General features: G+C 37.3%; 1 protein-coding gene across 1 annotated transcript; it reads left to right on the top strand.

The window, feature by feature from the left end:
• The first annotated feature begins 4,631 nt into the window (after window positions 1-4,631).
• On the top strand, window positions 4,632-8,310 carry LOC130711901 (uncharacterized). Its single transcript, XM_057561674.1, has 7 exons — window positions 4,632-4,985; window positions 5,820-6,057; window positions 6,166-6,356; window positions 6,516-6,751; window positions 6,985-7,228; window positions 7,477-7,584; window positions 8,089-8,310. The coding sequence occupies exons 1-7, from the start codon at window positions 4,668-4,670 to the stop codon at window positions 8,209-8,211; spliced, it is 1,458 nt and encodes a 485-aa protein (XP_057417657.1). The 5' UTR covers window positions 4,632-4,667; the 3' UTR covers window positions 8,212-8,310.
• The last annotated feature ends 10,725 nt before the right edge of the window (window positions 8,311-19,035 follow it).

Genomic DNA, 19,035 nt, shown 5'->3' with positions numbered 1-19,035 from the left:
GTGAGGGATCGTGTTGGTGTGTGGGTTTCTGCGGGCACTGCCATTCCAATGTCTTTGGCATGAGCGGCTCCGTGTTTCCGCGCATGAATGTTCCTCCACCGTTGGATAATTCAATTCTATATAATCAGATTCCCTTATCAAATGTATATATAATCTAATAAATATATATATTTTTTTGTTTTTTATCTGATGTAGCTACTATTAACTATTTTTCAGAAGATTTTTCCTGGCAACGTTTAATGACGCATGATTTTTTTAATCTGTCTCCTCGAAGGTTGTGGGTGATGGGTTTTTTACTAGTAGGAGGATCATTGTAAAAGTTATTACTTTTAGTTTTCATTTCTCCTCTTTTCTTACTTGTATTGGGTTAAAGTAGTCATTGTACTTCACTTCAATATATTTCATTTGACTTAAAAAAAAACCTATTTAAAAGAATGTAAGTGTTCTCACAAGTATCTGAGTCTATACCTTATTTACCACTAGAACTTTTGATATATATTTTATTTTGTTCTATTTTTCTTTTATTTGATCTTTACTTATTTTTCTTCCTATCTTTCTCTATATTTTTATATCATATCATCTATTATATTATTTGGTTTAAAAAATCTATCATGAACAAGCAGAGTAATGTTACAGCAGCTCGTTTGGCCCTAGGATGGGAATTCCCACAAATTGATAATTAGGTGAAACTTAATACTGATGGCAGTTACAGGGATAGCGTTTGAGTTTAGAAATGGTTGCTAGAAAGGGTTGGGTGAGTGGTGGTTGGTTGGTGAGTGGAGGAGGAAGAAGTAGTAGTAGAAGAAAAAGGTGTAGGAGGAAATAGGAGGAAGAAGGTGGCTGAGTGTGTTAGTGGGTGGGAATGGGAAGAGGAAGATAATGAAAGGAAAATAGATGAAAAAATAAATAAAAATAACATGTTGGATTTTAAAAAATTACATGTAGGATTATTGAAATGACATGTAAACCGTTGAATGGTCAAAATCGATGATATCATCCTTAATTTGATTAAAAAAATATATTAGGAATGACATTCAAAAGATTTGAAAGTCAGGTATTCAATTTAATTCTTCTTGTATAATTATGGACCTTACACATATTTGTGTCATTAAATTAAGAAAAATTTAAAAATAAAATACAAAAATGTTAATTTTCTTAATGTTTAATTCCTAATCCTAATTAAAAATTATTAATTCAAACAATTAGAAGAGTCCTAATTTATTTAATCTCTAATTCCTTCTTTCCCCGTCTTCATCCTTCTTGCTATTGAAATCAGCAAATCTAAGGCCTTTCACGCCCACCATATACAACATTCTCATCACAAAAATACTCAATGTTAATTAACCGCAGTAACCAGAAAATAAAAATTGAGGGGCCAAAATAAAATAAGATTTCAATACGTATAAAACATAAAAATAAGGATTAGAGTAATTTATTTACATGAAAATTAAAAAGTTATTATAAGTTGTATCAATAATATTAAAAATTTACTTTTTCATATTTTAAAATTTTTGGAATTTTTAAGTATTTTTTACCTTTAAATAACATTTGTATAATTATTCTCACAAGTCTTTCACTTTAAAAAGAGAAATTTATAAAAAAAAATTAGCAATTTATTGAATTCTTTTATTCTTGGGGACGTACTAGTAATAATAATAATTAACACTCTAAAAGTAAATGTCAAAATATATAGATATAGATCTCAAATTAATATTTAAAGAGAGTGAAATTATATTCCATGAAAGAAAAGTTCTATATAAAAAATTTGAGGATGAGGCAATCAGCCCACAAAATGGTAAAAAACTAAAAAGAAATGGTAAAAAACTAAAAAGATAGGGAGCGAGATTCAAACCCTCACCATCCTCTAAAGTGTAAGATAGGCAGCTAGTTGACTGTGCAGCAATTCATGTATTAATTGCAACATTATTCATATATACTAAAGTTTATATGAAAAAATTATATGTATCTATTATAGAAAATTTTCTAGAATTTTGAGGGGCATAGCCCCCCTTTCCCTTCTTAGTTCCGCCACTTAACGATTGAATTCCTTGAATTTGCTGAAATACTCCATAACATAACAATGAAACAAACCCATGCAAATGTCTTCTAATGTTCTTAGTTTTTGGTTAGTTTCTTTCTCACCAGGTAACATCCATCCTCTACCATCATAATCGCCGCCGCCACCACCACTACCGTCGTTACTAGGTAATATCTTCCATCACCACGAGAATTGCTGCCACTGCCTAACACAACTATAATCGTCACTAAGTGGAGGTAATTTTGGTAGACAATGTCTTACAACTCGTCACTACCACTATCATCATCATTGGGTAACATTCACCTCCACCACCACCAGTAGGATCGCTACCCCCTCTACCACTACCTTCTCTATGCTATACCAGGTGGAGATAATTTTGGTGATGTCTTGCAACAGTGACAAATTATTGTGAGTTTAAAAAATTACCAACTACTTTTTAAAACAAAAAAAAAACTAAAATTAGATTGATAAAACTGAATATAGGTTTAATTTTTGTTTTGTAATAGTGTAAAACAAAAAATCATCTCAACTAGGGCCTTTGTTAATGGATTTCAATTAATATCTTTCCCTTTCAACAAAACAAACGTTATTTTTCACGCAACGGGTTGGGCCGCAGACATGTGGATTTCTACAGGTTAAATGGCCGAATTACATAAACTCCCTTTTATTTTTGGTCAAAACATCAACCCAAATTCAAATAGTCCATGTATTTCAGGGTTAGGCCCGCAGGGATGGTAGGAAACCAGCCCCTAGGCCTTCAACATGTACCCAACTTTAATTATTGTGCCAAGGTTCACAAAAGAAAAATAAAAAGTTGGCAAATTTGTTTTTGGTAGATTCTTTTATTTTTTTGTAGATAAAGTTGGCAAAAATAAAAGTGAAGCAACAAAAATATAATTACTACCCTACATTTTTTTTGTAAGATCCCTACGTTTTTTTTTGGACAAAGATCCCTTCGTTTTGACATTTTTTTTTTGTTGAAAAAAAGCAACAAATAAACAAGAAATTGGGTGCGGTCTAAGATGAAGTATCGTTTCAATTTAACAAAAGGGCATGCTCCCAGAGAAACCGAAAGGGCATGGAATCTTCTAAAGAAAGTAAAATTAACGATTGTTAATTAGTTGCAAGAAGCAATATAAAAAATCTAAAAAGGAGAGAAAGCAACATTTAGGTATTATTTCATTAAGATTTTTTTTTTCTTTGAGGGCGACCCCTCCCTTAAACTTGTGCTTGGGTCTCTCCATGCAAAAAAGACAAAGATTTTCTTAATTGCAATCTCAATTTAAATTTTAGTACGTTGTATGAATGTTTTATCTTAATCCAATAGTAATTTTTTTAAAGTGACAATATAACGTGAGTGAGACTTATTTTTCATTCCACAACTAGCATACTAAGTGATAGAAAATTGATCACAATAAGATGAAATTTAAAAATGATGGGTTGATGTTGAGGTGAAATATAAGTTAAATAAAGTTATGTAATAAAAAATATAAGAATTATTTTAAGATAATACTTCATGTATTTAGTAAATATATTATGCATATTAATATTTTTCTTAATGTATGTATTATTTTATTCTCTTTTATTCACATTATTAATAACATAATAATATGAGATTAATTTTTATGCACCGACGGTGTAAAAAGTTTTACACCATCATTCAATCACAACCTTCCATTTTCTATTTTAGATTTTATTAAATTCAAAATTAATTGTGAGCTAACAAAATGGAGGGATGTGATTGAATGATGGTGTAAAACATATTTACACCGTCGGTGCATAGAAATTAATCTCTTCAAATTATATGTGAAAAATATGTTTTTTTTCCTCCAAGCATATAATTTTTTTAGAGTTGAAACTTGTGTCTGACTCTTATGAGAATATAACTTGTATACTACTAAACCAACATATTTTACACATTATCCATATGTGTAAAATGTGTTTACTTTAATTTTATGTGTGAGTTGCTTAGACCTAAGACATTTTACACTCAGTGGTTGTGTGACTAATTTCACACCTCATAATCACCGCACTAACGATAAGTGTCGGTAATGAGTGCTTTAAAAGTATAGTTATGAAAGTTGCATTTGAAATTTAAAATCTAATTGATTAAAATAAAATAAAACCTATAAGAATAAAAAAATTAAAAACATATATATAATGTGATGGGTAACTTGAAAGTTAGGTCGAATCTTGTTGTCCCGATACTATGTTGATCCTCTCGTCCTTACACCATGCCATCCAATAAGACAAATATTAGTGGAGAAAACCACCTACTTATTTTAGCATTATTTTTTTTTGAAGTTATTTTAGCATTCTGTATTTTCTGAAAATAAACATTATTTTGAGTACATTTTTTTTGGTTTGTTTTTTGGTCAAACATTTTTATTGGTTGAGATTCACCAATTATATAAGTCTCAAATATAATTTAATGAACCTATATAAATTTCAACTAATAATAAAAGAAAATGTTAAATATCTCTTTCTTATTTTTTATTATTTACACATACCCTCGAGCAAGATCATAGGTTACTACTTAGTACGTACTTACTAATGTAATGATTAAAGAAGAGATAATGTTTTAAATGTGTGTCACGGATCCAAATCTACTGAGGAATCCACTATCCAGATGCAATTATTAGCGGTGGTTACAATAAAAGTAGCTACTACTAGTCTACTACAACTCCCTCTCACTGAAGAAACTCACACACTTGTCACTACTGAATATTGCACAGAAATGGCTTCAAAATTGGTAGTATCCATAGACTTGAAGAAGAAGCCATGGGAGCAGAAATACCCTCTTCACAACCGGTGGCATCCAGATATTCCACCAGTTGCAGAGGCCAAAGAGGGTGAACTTTTCAGAGTTGAGATGATGGACTTCAGTGGAGGTGCTATCACTAAGAACCCCACTGCTGATGATGTCAAGTACCTTGATTGCTCAGTTGTGAGTTCTAATTAACTTCTTCATTCATCTTGTTTAACTATCTATCAACTATGGAATTTTTATAATCAGTTTAATGATTAATTAATAATCAATAGAAAATCTTTATCCTCTCCTGCAAATATTGACCAATCTCTAATAGCAGGTTGACCAATTAAAGATAATCTTGGTTTTTTTAAGCAGAATTATCTAAATGATTAAGTGTATATTTGAATACCAATTTCAGATTTTTTTTTTTCAATCCATTAAAGAGGTGCTTCTATGATTTTACACTAAAAAGACTAAAATTTACTTTTCTGATGAAGTCAACGGCTTTCTAGCATGCTCTTAAAAAGGGTATTGCTTGATTCTGAGGACCAACTCAGTTGTAGGAACTGTGAAAAATGTAAAGAGAGAGCTATGAAGAGAAGAAGATTATGGGAAAATGAATCAGAATCACAAAGTGTGGTTGATTCTGTTTCCTTCTTTTTATTTGTACAGGTTCCAGTTACAATGTGTTCACATTGTAAGAGACCAACCTCTAACCAAGTGGAACCAACTTCCTTACAGAATTGAAAACTAACTCATTTACTTAAGAGAAAAGGAAAGTGAGGGACTAAAACCAAACAACTGAAACTTAAAGCTCTTAGCTAACTTAAGCTAAAGTATAATTACATATATCAATTATTTGGTATGACATGAACTACATATTCCTATTTTGGTCAAGAAATTTAGGGAGAGCTTGTTTGGAAACTTTTTTTGTAATTGATTCTGAAGTCATAACCGATGATTGTGAAATTTGCTTATGGGTTTTACAATGATAGAGAAGCTGATCCAAACATGTTATAAATGGTACAGGTCCATAATCTCACTGGGCCAATCAGAGTTGTAGACAAGGATGGCATCCCAGCCAAGGCAGGGGATCTTCTTGCTGTGGAAATATGCAACTTGGGTCCTCTCCCTGGAGACGAATGGGGTTTTACAGCAACACATGACAGAGAAAATGGAGGTAGTTTCTTGACAGACCATTTTCCTTATGCCACTAAAGCTATCTGGTACTTTGAAGGGATATATGCTCATTCGCCTCAGATACCAGGTGAATGTACTAATTGATTACTTCTTATCTAATGCTGTATGATTCAAATACGATCTTAAAAAAATGTAATTCAAGGTTGTCACTTACATAACTATCTTTGCTGGACAGGAGTAAGATTTCCAGGTATAACACACCCGGGTATAATTGGAACCGCGCCATCAAAGGAACTCCTTGACATATGGAATGAAAGGGAGAGAGATGTCGCGGAAAATGGTGTTGAGTCTTTGAAGCTATGTGAGGTTCTGCATTCAAGACCCTTGGCAAACTTACCAACAACAAAAAGTTGTCTCCTTGGAAAGGTAATGATTCACTCTCCAAATGCTTACTTGAATGCCTTGAGTGCTTCAAACTTGACTGCTTTTTGATCAATGCTTTGTTGGCTTGCTAAGAAATCAAACAAGATTTTTCTTTCTGTTCTCTTGAAGCCCTTTTCTTAACATGATTGCTTGTACTGGTAGATTCAAAAAGACAATCCTGAGTGGGAGAAGATTGCAAGCGAAGCTGCAAGAACAATACCGGGAAGAGAAAATGGTGGAAATTGTGACATAAAAAATCTCAGCAGAGGTTCAAAGGTGTACCTTCCAGTTTTTGTAGAAGGAGCAAATTTTAGCACTGGCGACATGCATTTCTCACAGGGTGATGGCGAGGTCTCGTTATGTGGTGCAATAGAGATGAGCGGTTTCCTAGAACTAAAGTGAGTAACTTCAGTAACTCAAATATCAGCTACGTGCATGTTTGGAAATCCTTCCACAATTGATTCTAAAATCAGAATCAATTCTGAGAAGACGCTTATTTGATTAGCTTCTGCGTTTGAGAGAAGTTGATCCAATCATGCTATATCGTGTTCCATTTGTGCACTTAAATCTCCTGAGCAGAAAGTAGGCACACTACAACACTTTAAGCTGATACCGTTTTTTATGTTATCAGGTGTGAAATTTTTAGAGGTGGAATGAAAGAGTACCTTACACCAATGGGGCCTACTCCCCTTCATGTTAACCCAATATTTGAGATAGGTCCTGTTGAACCAAGCTTCTCAGAGTGGCTGGTGTTTGAGGGCATCAGTGTGGATGAAAGAGGGAAGCAGCACTACCTAGATGCAACTGTTGCGTTCAAGCGAGCAGTGCTCAATGCCATTGACTACATATCCAAGTTTGGTTACTCCAAAGAACAGGTATACTTGTAGCAAGTTTTGATCAGAATTGATTCTGTTTTCAGAATTTAGCTACTCATAGAAGTTTCTCCCGATTCTGCTTTCAGAATCAAGTATTGAAGGGGTTTTCAAACATGAACTTAGCAGTCCCAGCATACTTATTTCCCCTTTCCTGATAAGAAAAGGGATCTTTTATGTTATATAATTTCTATATTACCTAAAGACAAAAAAATGTAACCTGTTACTAATTGCTATATGTTGAACATCAGGTGTATCTTCTGCTGTCTTGCATTCCTTGTGAAGGAAGAATCTCTTCAATAGTGGATGCCCCCAATGCTTGTGCCACTCTGGCCATCCCAACAGCTATATTTGACCAGGTAAATTATGTCTGTCCCCCTATTGTAAAGATTCATCAGCTTATCATTGACTTCTGTAATCTACCAAATAGAATCTATTTACAATATTCCTAAACATGAAACTATCATTTTTCATTAAGTGCATGTTTGTACTTTGTATATGCTTCTATAATCAATTTTAAAGCCATAGTCAATTCTGGGGAGACGCTTATGTGAGTAGTTTCTAAGTTTCATTATTGATTCTGCAGGTCGGACACCACACATTATTGCATGGATTAAAATTAATGACATATTTATCATATGATTATTATTTGCACATCAATAAACACTCGTCATCAGAAGGAAAACTACAATCATCATTTCCTGAAAACCAGATATAGAAACTTCTTGTATTATTAAGCAAAAAGCTAGAGATCATTATCTATTCTCGAAAAATCACCTGATTCACAAGATGAAGGACTAACATTTTTAAAATTTATTGTTGTTATTGTTGCTTACAGTCATGGGGTTTTCATGTTTTTGCAGGATATCCGTCCTAAAAATAACAAGGTACCAACTGGACCTCGCCTTGTGAGGAAACCAGATGTCTTCAAATCCACTTATGATGGGAACTTGCCCATTACTAAGAATCCTGGTGCCACATCATGATCCATGTTAAGCTAGAAATCACATGCTTCTGTAACAGATCCCAGAAGTCATTGGCTTTATGCCACAAATAAAGTTTGAAATAAATGGACTTCTGTATCATATGCTGATGTTTCCTGTTCAAGCTGGGATTATGTCAGTAATTCAAGCCATGATTCAATTAGTTTATTTTCAATTTAAGTTAACTCATAATCAAAATTATGAGAGGAAGAAAGAAGTGAGAGATATCATAAGTGAAGTGATAGGGAAATAAGAGAGATAAGAAGAGAAAATGAGTGAAAACTTGATCTAAGAGAAAAAGATGTGTGAATAATAAAAATCCTGTTAGGAATGTAGTTGTGGTCTGAGTTTCTGAGAGGTGTGGGAGCAGAGAAGGTAGACTCCAACACTACGGACCAAAGCTGCCTACCTTGTTTGGCTTTTCCTAATAGACAGCTAGTAGTGAAACTAGAAACCAAGTTTTCCATTTCTTATAAGCCAAAGTTGAAGATAAACATTTGTGACAATGGATTTTGAAAAAAAAAAACTAAAAAATGATGCCTTCTCTAATTTGGAGGCCAAACTAATACTACATCACATCATTGCTCAATAGTTGAGATGCAATATTTAATTAGTATTTCTTATCTGAATTACTCGAACAATTTTTGGCCGATGAAGTTTTTACTGATTCTTGAAGGGTAGTACCATTCAGCTAATGTAATATCAAGAGAATAAAATGTTGCATTTCAGGAAATAGTCTTGGAAGGTACCATACTTTCGCTAAGGACTACCGGACTAAATTAAGTTGAACTAAGTGTTTACCGCATGATTGCTTATTCATAAACCAATTTGACAATTGTTCCGGTATGAAACCTTAGACTTGGGCTAAACAAAATGAGAGCAAGCGAAGTAAATGAAAACCAACAAAATTGCGTGAAAATGATAGGTCCCCCTGCCGCTTGGGCGGTACCTATTATTTATAGCTTGGGTTTTGGTCCGAACGAACCATGAGTTGCCCGGCCCATTAAGTATACAAAATAATCAGCCCAAGTAGCTTAGGAATTGGTACGCCCATGTTAGACCACAAGCCCACAAGACACTAAGACTTAGAATAAGACGAAAGTGTCTTTAATCAGCCCACAGCCTTTATAAAGTAACTAAAATGGGCGTATAAATCGTAACATTTATTTATTTGGACAAAAACAGATAACAATAATCACATCAATCTAACTCTTCTTGTATTTCCTTTCCTTGCGTGTTGAATCAGCTGGTCAAATCCCTTTACCTGTCACTTCCAATGCCCTTACTGTGGCAAGAGCCATCATTGCTTTTACCTGCCATAATTACATCAACAAAATATCCACAAATATTTGGGAACTTGAGCCATAATGTTACTATGCGTCTTCAGAACCCACTAGCCTCGTCATCAAAGCAAACATAAATATGATTAAACAATTAAATTCGCATACAAAGAGTCATATCCATCTTTGAAACGTCACACCTGCTGGACTAAATTGTCCCTTCAATTGAACTTGACCACAAATCGCATCCCTTTAAAATCAAATCTTGGACCAACGTGTCCTCTGAACCCAATCGTCAACTCTGTCCTTTAAGGGCACGCATGAAACGACGCGTCCACTTAGCATTTAATGCCGGCATTAATTCACCCTTTCAACCCACCTTTTCATCTTTTTTTACCCCTCTATATAAAGTCCCAAACTTTCCCCTTTTCTTCACACCCTCACTTTCACATTTCTTACTCACATCATTCCCTTTGATCACTCACACCAGTAGAACCTTTCTGTTTTCCTACCGAGTTTGCTCAACATTCAACGCTTCTCTCTGCACTCATCATCAACATTCCCAAAAATCGTCCAAGCTTTCAATCTTTCACGGGTAAGCTTCACCCTCTTTCCTTCTCTAATGTCTGCGTTTTTAATTTTGCATTTGAACTTGAACTTTTAGCCTCTTATGAACATCTTATCCTACTAAACCCAGAAACCTAACAACAATGTGCTACATTTCCACCCAGAAATTCAATGTTCCACATTTCTACCCAGAAATTCAAACCTGATTTCCCTCTTCATCTCATATTTTGAAACTTTTCCTTTCAGGAACCTTTAAAAATGGCTACCAAACGTACTCGTAAAGAAGCTTCTGCCTCCACCACTCCACCTTCCGCTGATTCTCTATGGGTTTCCAGTAAAATCAAAAAACAATTTTCTAAAATTTGTACCCCAAAGGCTGTCATTGATTTAGTCACCAAATATAATTTTAGGAAAGATGGCCTAGATGCCCACCTAGACATAATTCCCTGCGCCCCTGATGAACCATGTTGTTTTGGGAAAACAGATGGTCAAGGGCGAAACTTCACCTATTTATTCGAAAGTTTATTCTCCGATCTAAAATACGACTTGCCATTCTCTGACTTTACCTGCTCTGTATTAACCCTTTTGAACGTTGCCCCCACTTAGCTCCATGGCAACGCCTGGGCGTACTTAAAAGCTTTTGAAGTCCTGTGTCACACCTTACACATTATACCCACCAGCAACAAATTTTTTTACTTCTTTGAAACATGTGGACGAAATGTGAGAGGCGAATATGTCTCACTCGCCACCGCTAAGGGTTTAGGATTGTTCACCTTGTACAAAAGCCATTACAAACACTTCAAAGGCAAATTCTTCAAACTTCGCGAATTTGATGCTTGCAAAGACATATTTTACTTTGCCGATGGAAGCCCAAAATTTCCTTTCTATTGGACGAACCAATACGAGAGCGTCGTCAAAATTCCCGATGATGCTCTTACCCCAGAGGAATTAGTAGATTGCAAACTTCTATCTGGCCTAGGCTTAAACCTTAAAGATTTTATGGTTGCTCTCTCTAAGAATGCAGTTGATAAATACGTTGGTAAGGCATCTTAACTTATTTCGCCCCTTCCTTAAATTGTATAAGAAACCTTTCCCAAGTTCTAACTCTTGTTCACTTTTTTACAGGAACAATGGCCCGCCTAACTGAAGAAGACATCCTTCGATTCCGCCGCGAACAACAGGCTGCCCGCGAAAAAAGAAACCCCGCGAAATCTGCGGACGAACATGCCACCAGCCACTCTGGTACTGAGTCGGGCCGCCCCGCAAAGAAGAAAAAGAAGAATGAAGATCCTGCCTCTGTCAAAAGTAAAGCCTCGAACCAAACCTCGCTGGAAAAGTTCATGAGCAAAGGCGAATCTGCTTTGGCGAACAAAGGTTGTTCATCAAGCACCCCACCCCTTTGCTGGAAAAACTTGCTGAAAGAGTTAGAGGAATTATCCTCAGATGATGTAACTTCAATTTGGGACTCCAAGATTGATTTCAACTCCCTGGTGGAGACAAATCTGGTGTTCGAGGCGGACCGTGATAAGATGAGGAAACTAGGTTTGAAGGAAGCTTGTCAAGCCATGATGACAAAGGGCTTGGAGATTGCTGCTATCTCCAAGATGATCGACCTTGAATCCGCCGGATTCGATGGTCTTGCTTCAGCCAAGCTTGTTGAAGAGAAGGAAAAAGAAATTGGAAAAATGAAGGCTACACTCAAGTTGTTGGACAAGTCGAACAAAGCTAATGAAAAGAAAGCCGAAGAAAACCTCTGACGAAAACAATGCTTCCATCCAAGCATTGAATGAGGAAAATGAAAAAATTAAGGCTGACTGCGCTCAATTGACTACTGTGCACAATCAAGTGCTTGAAGAAAATTCTCAGATGAAAACTGAAATCGCTGATTTGAAAATTTCTGTTCTGGATCAGTTTGAAGCTGGCTTTTCTAAAGCAATTATCAAGTTACTTTCCTTAATCCTGACCTGGCGATCAACTTGGCGGGAACAGACCCTTATGCTCGCATTGTTGATGGAAAATTGATCAGCCCGGATAACGCGGATGAGGAAAGAGTTGATGAAGAAGAAGAAAAAAAGGAAGAAGGAAACAAAGAAGATGAGGAAAGAAATGCAAACAACAAGGAAGGAGGTGGCGAAACTATCTGAATGATCTAGGCTCTTAGTTCGTTAGCCCCTTTTCTTTCAATTGACAATGTAAAAGGCTACGAGCCTCTTTCGCTTTAAATTACTTAATGTTCCTTGCCTTATGTAACAAATTTCCTTTATCATTATGAATTTTTCTTCAGTATTCACATGAGTGCCTACATTCTAATTGTTTCGCCTAAAACCCACATATCAAAATTACTTCGCCTAAAATCTAAAATTTTCATAACTTCTATAATAATACTATCCCTTACTCACCCAAACAACTATCACAATAACTAATTCTATAACTGAGCATAACTTTACTTAGTCATCCAGGTTATCATATAACTTGAAAATATAAGCATAACTTTACTTAGTTATTCAAGCTATCATATAACTTCAAAATATAACTTAACATGAATAACATTTACTAACCTTTCACCAAAATCGGTCCGCCTTCGTCATTTAGTTGAGTACGTTACCCTCACATTTTACCGTACATAGTAAAATACTCTTGAGTGAATCTCTTTAAATGTTGTAAAGTTTAAACTTAATCAACTACTTTGGAATCATAAGGCCTTTGTGTACATAACTTAGTCAAATTTTTCAGTTTTGACATAGTTATTCATGGAAATCAAAGTCAAAATATTTGATTTCATTAGTATGCTCGCGTGGAGACTTGTGCTTAGTTTGGACAAGCTTAAATCCAATTTAAGGCTGTGCTTATGAATTCATGGTCAAATGCTCTTGTTTTAAGAGACTTACTATTTTCTCAATTGTCTGACGTCGCCCAATTGATAGACCTTAGTTGATAAGTTTCCGCTATGGGTAAAAGAAATAAGTAAAATGATACGCCCTTGATCATTTTAAAAAGGTTATGCCTCGTTAAAAAACTCTCCCGCCTGGGGTAGAGAAAAGAGTGCATACCTGTTATTCATTAATAGTTGATGCCTCGTTAAAAACTCTCCCGCCTGGGGTAGAGAAAAGAGTGCATCAAATTTAGTCTTACACAACAAACATAGTCTTAAACGGTACAACCAACAAACACAGACTTCAAGACACACAGACTGAAACAACGAAACATAGTCTTAGACAAATATAAACTGAACCAAACTGTACAACACAAAACAAACTGGACAACCTCCCTGCACTTCAACTGTAATAGTAACGAAGATGTTGTGCATTCCAAGCCCTTGGGACCCTTCGCCCAGATAATTCCTCCAAATGATACGCCCCTTGACCAAGCTCTCGCAGAATCCTGTAAGGTCCTTCCCAATTAGGTGATAACTTCGAATCATCAGTTCCCTTTGCCTTTCTACGCAGCACCAAATCACCAACTTTCATTTGCCTCGGAACCACTCTGGAATTGTATCGCCTTTCCGACCTCTGTTTTACCATTGCTTGCCTCAAGCGAACTTCTGCTTGCGTTTCCTCAGCTAAATTGAGATCAACCAATCTATTCATGTCGTTCTACTCTTCATTATAAGTCGCCACCCTGAAAGTTACATCTTGCAATTCTGCTGGGATCATAGCATCTACTCCGTAAGTCAACTTAAAAGGTGATTCGCCAGTAGTTGATTGAGGAGTGGTATTGTACGCCCAAATTACCGTGATCAACTCTTCAGCCCACAATCCTTTAGCTTCGCCTAGACGCTTCCTAATTCCATTGAGAATGACTTTATTCGCTGACTCTACTTGACCATTTGCCTGAGGGTGTTCAACTGAGGTGAAGCGCATTTCAATTCCCAATTCTGCACAAAAATTCTTCACACTTCTGCTAGTAAACTGTGTTCCATTGTCTGAGACGATAGTTGCTGGTACGCCAAACCTGCAAACCAATTTTCTCCAGTAAAACTTTCTGACTTTTTCTGCTGTTATTTTCGCCATTGATTCCGCCTCAATCCATTTAGTGAAGTAATCTACCGCAACCAAAATAAATCTGATCTGAGAACCTGCTGGAGTGAACGGTCCCAGAATATCAACTCCCCACATTGCAAATGGCCACGATGAACTCATTGAACTAAGAGTTTCAGGTGGCGCCCTATGTAAATCTGCATAGATTTGACATTTATCACACTTCTTCACATATTCCATACAGTCCCCTCGTCAAGTTGGCTAATAGAACCCTGCTCTGAGCACTTTCGCCGCCAAAGATCTGCCCCCCACATGACTTGCACACACACCTTCGTGAACTTCAAACATGATTCTTTTCGCCTCATCTTTAGAGACACATCTCAATAAAGGTACTCCAATCCCTCTTCTGTACAATTGTTCGCCCAACAATGTATAACGACTTGCCTCGCGAACTTGATCCTTAGAAAATGTCAGCACATCAGAACCTTCTGTCTCCAAACACTTTTTGATACGCCCCATCCAATCTGAATCTGCTAAAGTCAACACCATCATTGTCTCATCCTCTTCGATACTTGGGCTGCTTAAAACCTCCTGGATGACTGACTTATTGTTCCCCGGCTTCTTGGTGCTTGCTAACTTTGACAGAATATCCGCCCTTGTATTTTCCTCCCTCGGAACATAATTGACCTGCACTGTGCCTATCTGCTTTATCAATCCTTGAGCTTTCAGTAAATACTTAGCCAGCTGTGCGTCCCTCGCCTGATATTCACCCTGAATTTGCCTGGAAACTATTTGAGAATCTGTTTTAATCATTATGCTCTTGACCCCCATCTCGATCGCCAACTTCAAACCTGCAATTATAGCTTCGTACTCTGCCTGATTATTGCTTGCTTTAAAGTCAAACTTGAGTGACTGCTCAACTGTCACGCCTCCTGGTCCTTCTAGGATTATTCCAGCTCCACTTCCCTTAACATTAGATGAACCATCTATAGACAAACTCCATTCTCCAATTTCCATAGTTTTCTCACTGGAAGACATTTCATTGACAAAATCCACCAATACCTGTGCTTTAACCAGACCTTTCCTGTCAAAAGTGATTTCAAATTATGACAACTCAACAGCCCAGGAAACCATTCTTCCAGCCAGATCAGGCTTTTGCAAAACTTGGCGAAGTGGCAAATCAGTTTTGACCACAATTGGAAAGCCTTGAAAATAAGGTCTTAATTTCTTGGCAGAAATAATTAAAGCTAATGCAGCCTTTTCAATTTTCTGGTATCTAACCTCGGCTCCTTGAAGAGCATGACTCACAAAATATATGATCCTCATATCATCTTTATTCTCTTGCAACAAGACTGAACTAACTGCATTATCAGATATGGAAAGAAACATTGATAATGAAATACCTGGAATTGGTTTGGCTAAAATTGGTGGGCTGGACAAATGATCCTTCAAACTTTTGAACGCCCTTTCACATTCTTCAGTCCACTGAAAAGTTTTGTTCTTCCTTAAGCATTGAAAGAATGGTGCTGATTTTTCCCCAGAACACGGAAGAAACCTGGATAAAGCTGCTATCCTTCCTGTTAATTTCTGCACATCTTTAACTGAGGTTGGACTCTGCATATCAAGTATTGCCTTATACTTATCAGGATTCACCTCAATTCCTCTCCTTGTGATCATGAAACCCAAAAACTTTCCACTTTGAATTCCAAACGAACATTTTTCTGGGTTAAGTCTCATGTTATGCTTTCTTAGCTCGCTAAACGCCTCTTCGAGATCGGAATAGTGTGCCATCATTTCCTCTGACTTGACCACCATGTCGTCTACATAAATCTCCATGTTCCGCCCCACCTGCTTGTCAAACACCTTATCCATCAACCTTTGGTATGTTGCTCCCGCATTCTTTAGCCCAAACGGCATAGTCTGATAGCAATAGTTCGCCTGATTTGTCATAAAAGCTGTCTTCTCTTCGTCGGGCTGATACATTCTTATTTGATGATATCCTGAATATGCATCCATGAGGCTAAGCATTCCGAATCCAGACGCCCTATCCACAAGCTTATCAATATTCGGTAAAGGATAAGAATCCTTAGGACAATGCTTATTCAAATCTGTATAATCTGTGCACATTCGCCACTTCCCATTAGCCTTCTTCACCATTACTACATTAGCCAACCATGTCGGATACTTAACCTCCCTGATAAATCCAGCTTCCAGTAACTTGTTAGTTTCCACTTTTACTGCCTCTGCCTTTTCTTCGCCCATCTTTTTTTGAATTGAACAATAGGTTTCGCCCCGGGATTTAAAGCCAATTTGTGACATATAAATTCCGGATCGATTCCTGGTAGATCCTTTGCACTCCATGCAAATAAATCCATATTCTCAGATAACAACTTTACCAACCTGTTCTCTTGACTTGTAGTTAAATTGACACCCACTTTCAAATTTCGCTCACCAATCTGGATCGCCTTAGTTTTCTCCTCTGATGTCATCTTGTGCTCAATGAATCCATCACGAGGATCCAAACTAATGTCTGCCTGATCTACATTCACCTCATATACTCGATGCCCCTCTTTCACTGCCTTCTTTCCCATATGCCCATACTGCTTGAAACTTTCTGAATAACACTTTCGAGCAACCATTTGATCAGCCTTTAAAACTCCAACGCCTCCTTTGCTCAATGGATACTTTGCTGTTAAGTGTCTTGTAGAGATGATCGCTCCCAATCTGTTTAGTGATGGCCTCCCAATGAGTACATTGTACGGCGAAGTACATTTTACTACCAAAAACTTAATAGCAAATGTCTCCGCATTTTTCCCTTCTCCAAAGACAGTCTTCAGTTCCACATACCCTCAAACAAATACTTTTTCTCCTGAAAAACCCACCAAAAAGCCATCATAAGGCAACAAATCAGATTCATTTAGCCCCAACTTTTCAAAAGCGTCACCATAAATCAAATCCGCCGAGCTTCCTTGATCCGAAAGTACCCTCTCAATTTCGTAATCAGCAATTCTCAGCATTACAACAATTGGATCATCTTCATGAGGTTGGACTCCCTCAAAATCTCGCACAGTAAAAGTTATATCGGGTTGATTGGTTGCCCAACTTCCCCAATCGTTAGAATAAACAACATTAATGGAATGGACGTACCTCTTACGAGCTGAGTTAGTCATTCCTCCACCGCGGAGTCCACCAAAAATGGAATGGATCCGCCCCTTCGCTTTCCCTTCGGATTGTCTGTTTTGTCCTTCACTCTCAATCCCTTTTCCGTCTTCGGTTCGCCTTGTTGAAGTTCCTGCATCATCTGAATTGCTTCGCTCTTCAAGCTGTTTCATACACCCAGCCTTTATCAATTTATCGATCTCCTTCTTCAAAGTAAAACAATCATCAGTATTATGTCCCGAGATCCTATGATATTCACACCACTTCTTCTTATCCACATAACCCGTTGACGGCTTTGGCTGCCGCGGAAAACGGATGACGTTCGCCTCTAAACACGTGTGTAAAACTTCAGTTAAATTAACCGCCAACGGCACTGTGCGATCATTTTGATTCCGGGTCCACGTCATTGAATGTCCTGGCCCACACATCCCATACGGCTGAGCACGATTTTTGAAATTAGAACGGTTATCAAAACGACCGTCATAACGGTTGCGATTGTTATACCCTGCGTTGCCACGTTCGGTCCATCCCTTCGAATATTGATCTGCAACCGCTCCCTTCTTCGCCTCAAACTGCTGCTTCTGCCCTGTAACCGCTGCATTCGGGCGGTTGTTCTTGATCTGATCGCTCTGCTCCTCCCTGATGTATCCTTGTACCCTTTCGCGTAAATGCGCCATTGTCTCCACAGGTTTTCTACTGAAGTTACTGTTCAAACCACCCGGCTTCAAGCCCAATTCAAAAGTTGCAATGCAAATTTCCGGCATTTTATCCTCCAAATGAACAGATAATTGATTGAAACGCCCCATGTAAGACTGCAAAGTCTCATTTGGTCCTTGACGAACATTGAATAATGTCGCCGGAGTTACTTTTTGTGCACGACTGGTAGAAAACTGAGACAAGAATTTTGTAGATAATTCTGTGAAATTGACAATCGACCTTGACGGTAGAGTCGTAAACCAAATCATCGCCGACTTCTTAAAAGTTGATGGTAACATTTTGCACTTCAACGCGTCTGATGCGCCTACAATGACCATTTTCGTGTTGAAATACACTTAATGGTCCTTTTGATCTGAGTCGCCATAATAAGAATCAAGCTTTAACGTCTTCAAATTGTCTGGGACGGCGGTGTTCGCTATTTCTTCTGTGAACGGTTGAAAGTCCACCACCATCTCAGCCATTCTTCGATCGCCCTCTCGTAAACCCTGAGTCTGATTGAGATCAGTAAGTTGATTTTGTAACTGTTGATTATGTTGACGAAGTTCATTGAGATCGTCCATGATCCGCTGAAGAGCATCGGGAGGAACATCATTTTGTTGAACATGATTCCTCTCTCCGTTCGCCCCGGATCGAGTCACCATCGCGGTGAAAAACGAAGCCTAGGAAAGTATCCTTCGGCCCCACGGTGGGCGCCAATGTTCCGGTATGAAACCTTAGACTTGGGCTAAACAAAATGAGAGCAAGCGAAGTAAATGAAAACCAACAAAATTGCGTGAAAATGATAGGTCCCCCTGCCGCTTGGGCGGTGCCTATTATTTATAGCTTGGGTTTTGGTCCGAACGAACCATGGGTTGCCCGACCCATTAAGTATACAAAATAATCAGCCCAAGTGGCTTAGGAATTGGTACGCCCATGTTAGACCAACAATATTATTGAAATATACTCAAAATATGTTATATAGGCATGTATGAATAATTTTTCATAAGCTAATCTGAGCAGCTTATAGGTATGTCATAAGTTATTTAAATAACCTCTCCCAATCACTTTCTCAAAGGTTTATCCTAAAAGATGAACTCAAAATAACCTCTTGGGAACGAGTTTTAGTCCCCTATGTGGTCCTTCCTTAG

This window comes from Lotus japonicus, chromosome 4 (assembly GCF_012489685.1).
Source record: "Lotus japonicus ecotype B-129 chromosome 4, LjGifu_v1.2".
Taxonomy (NCBI): domain Eukaryota; kingdom Viridiplantae; phylum Streptophyta; class Magnoliopsida; order Fabales; family Fabaceae; genus Lotus; species Lotus japonicus.
Note: the sequence above shows the minus strand (reverse complement) of the source record. Positions and strands in the feature narration are given on the sequence as shown.

Coding starts and splice junctions, on each gene's coding strand:
- LOC130711901 (XM_057561674.1), top strand. CDS start 4,668: ATGCAATTATTAGCGGTGGTTACAATAAAAGTAGCTACTACTAGTCTA. Junction 4,986..5,819: donor AGTACCTTGATTGCTCAGTT/GTGAGTTCTAAT, acceptor TAAATGGTACAG/GTCCATAATCTCACTGGGCC. Junction 6,357..6,515: donor AAAGTTGTCTCCTTGGAAAG/GTAATGATTCAC, acceptor TTGTACTGGTAG/ATTCAAAAAGACAATCCTGA.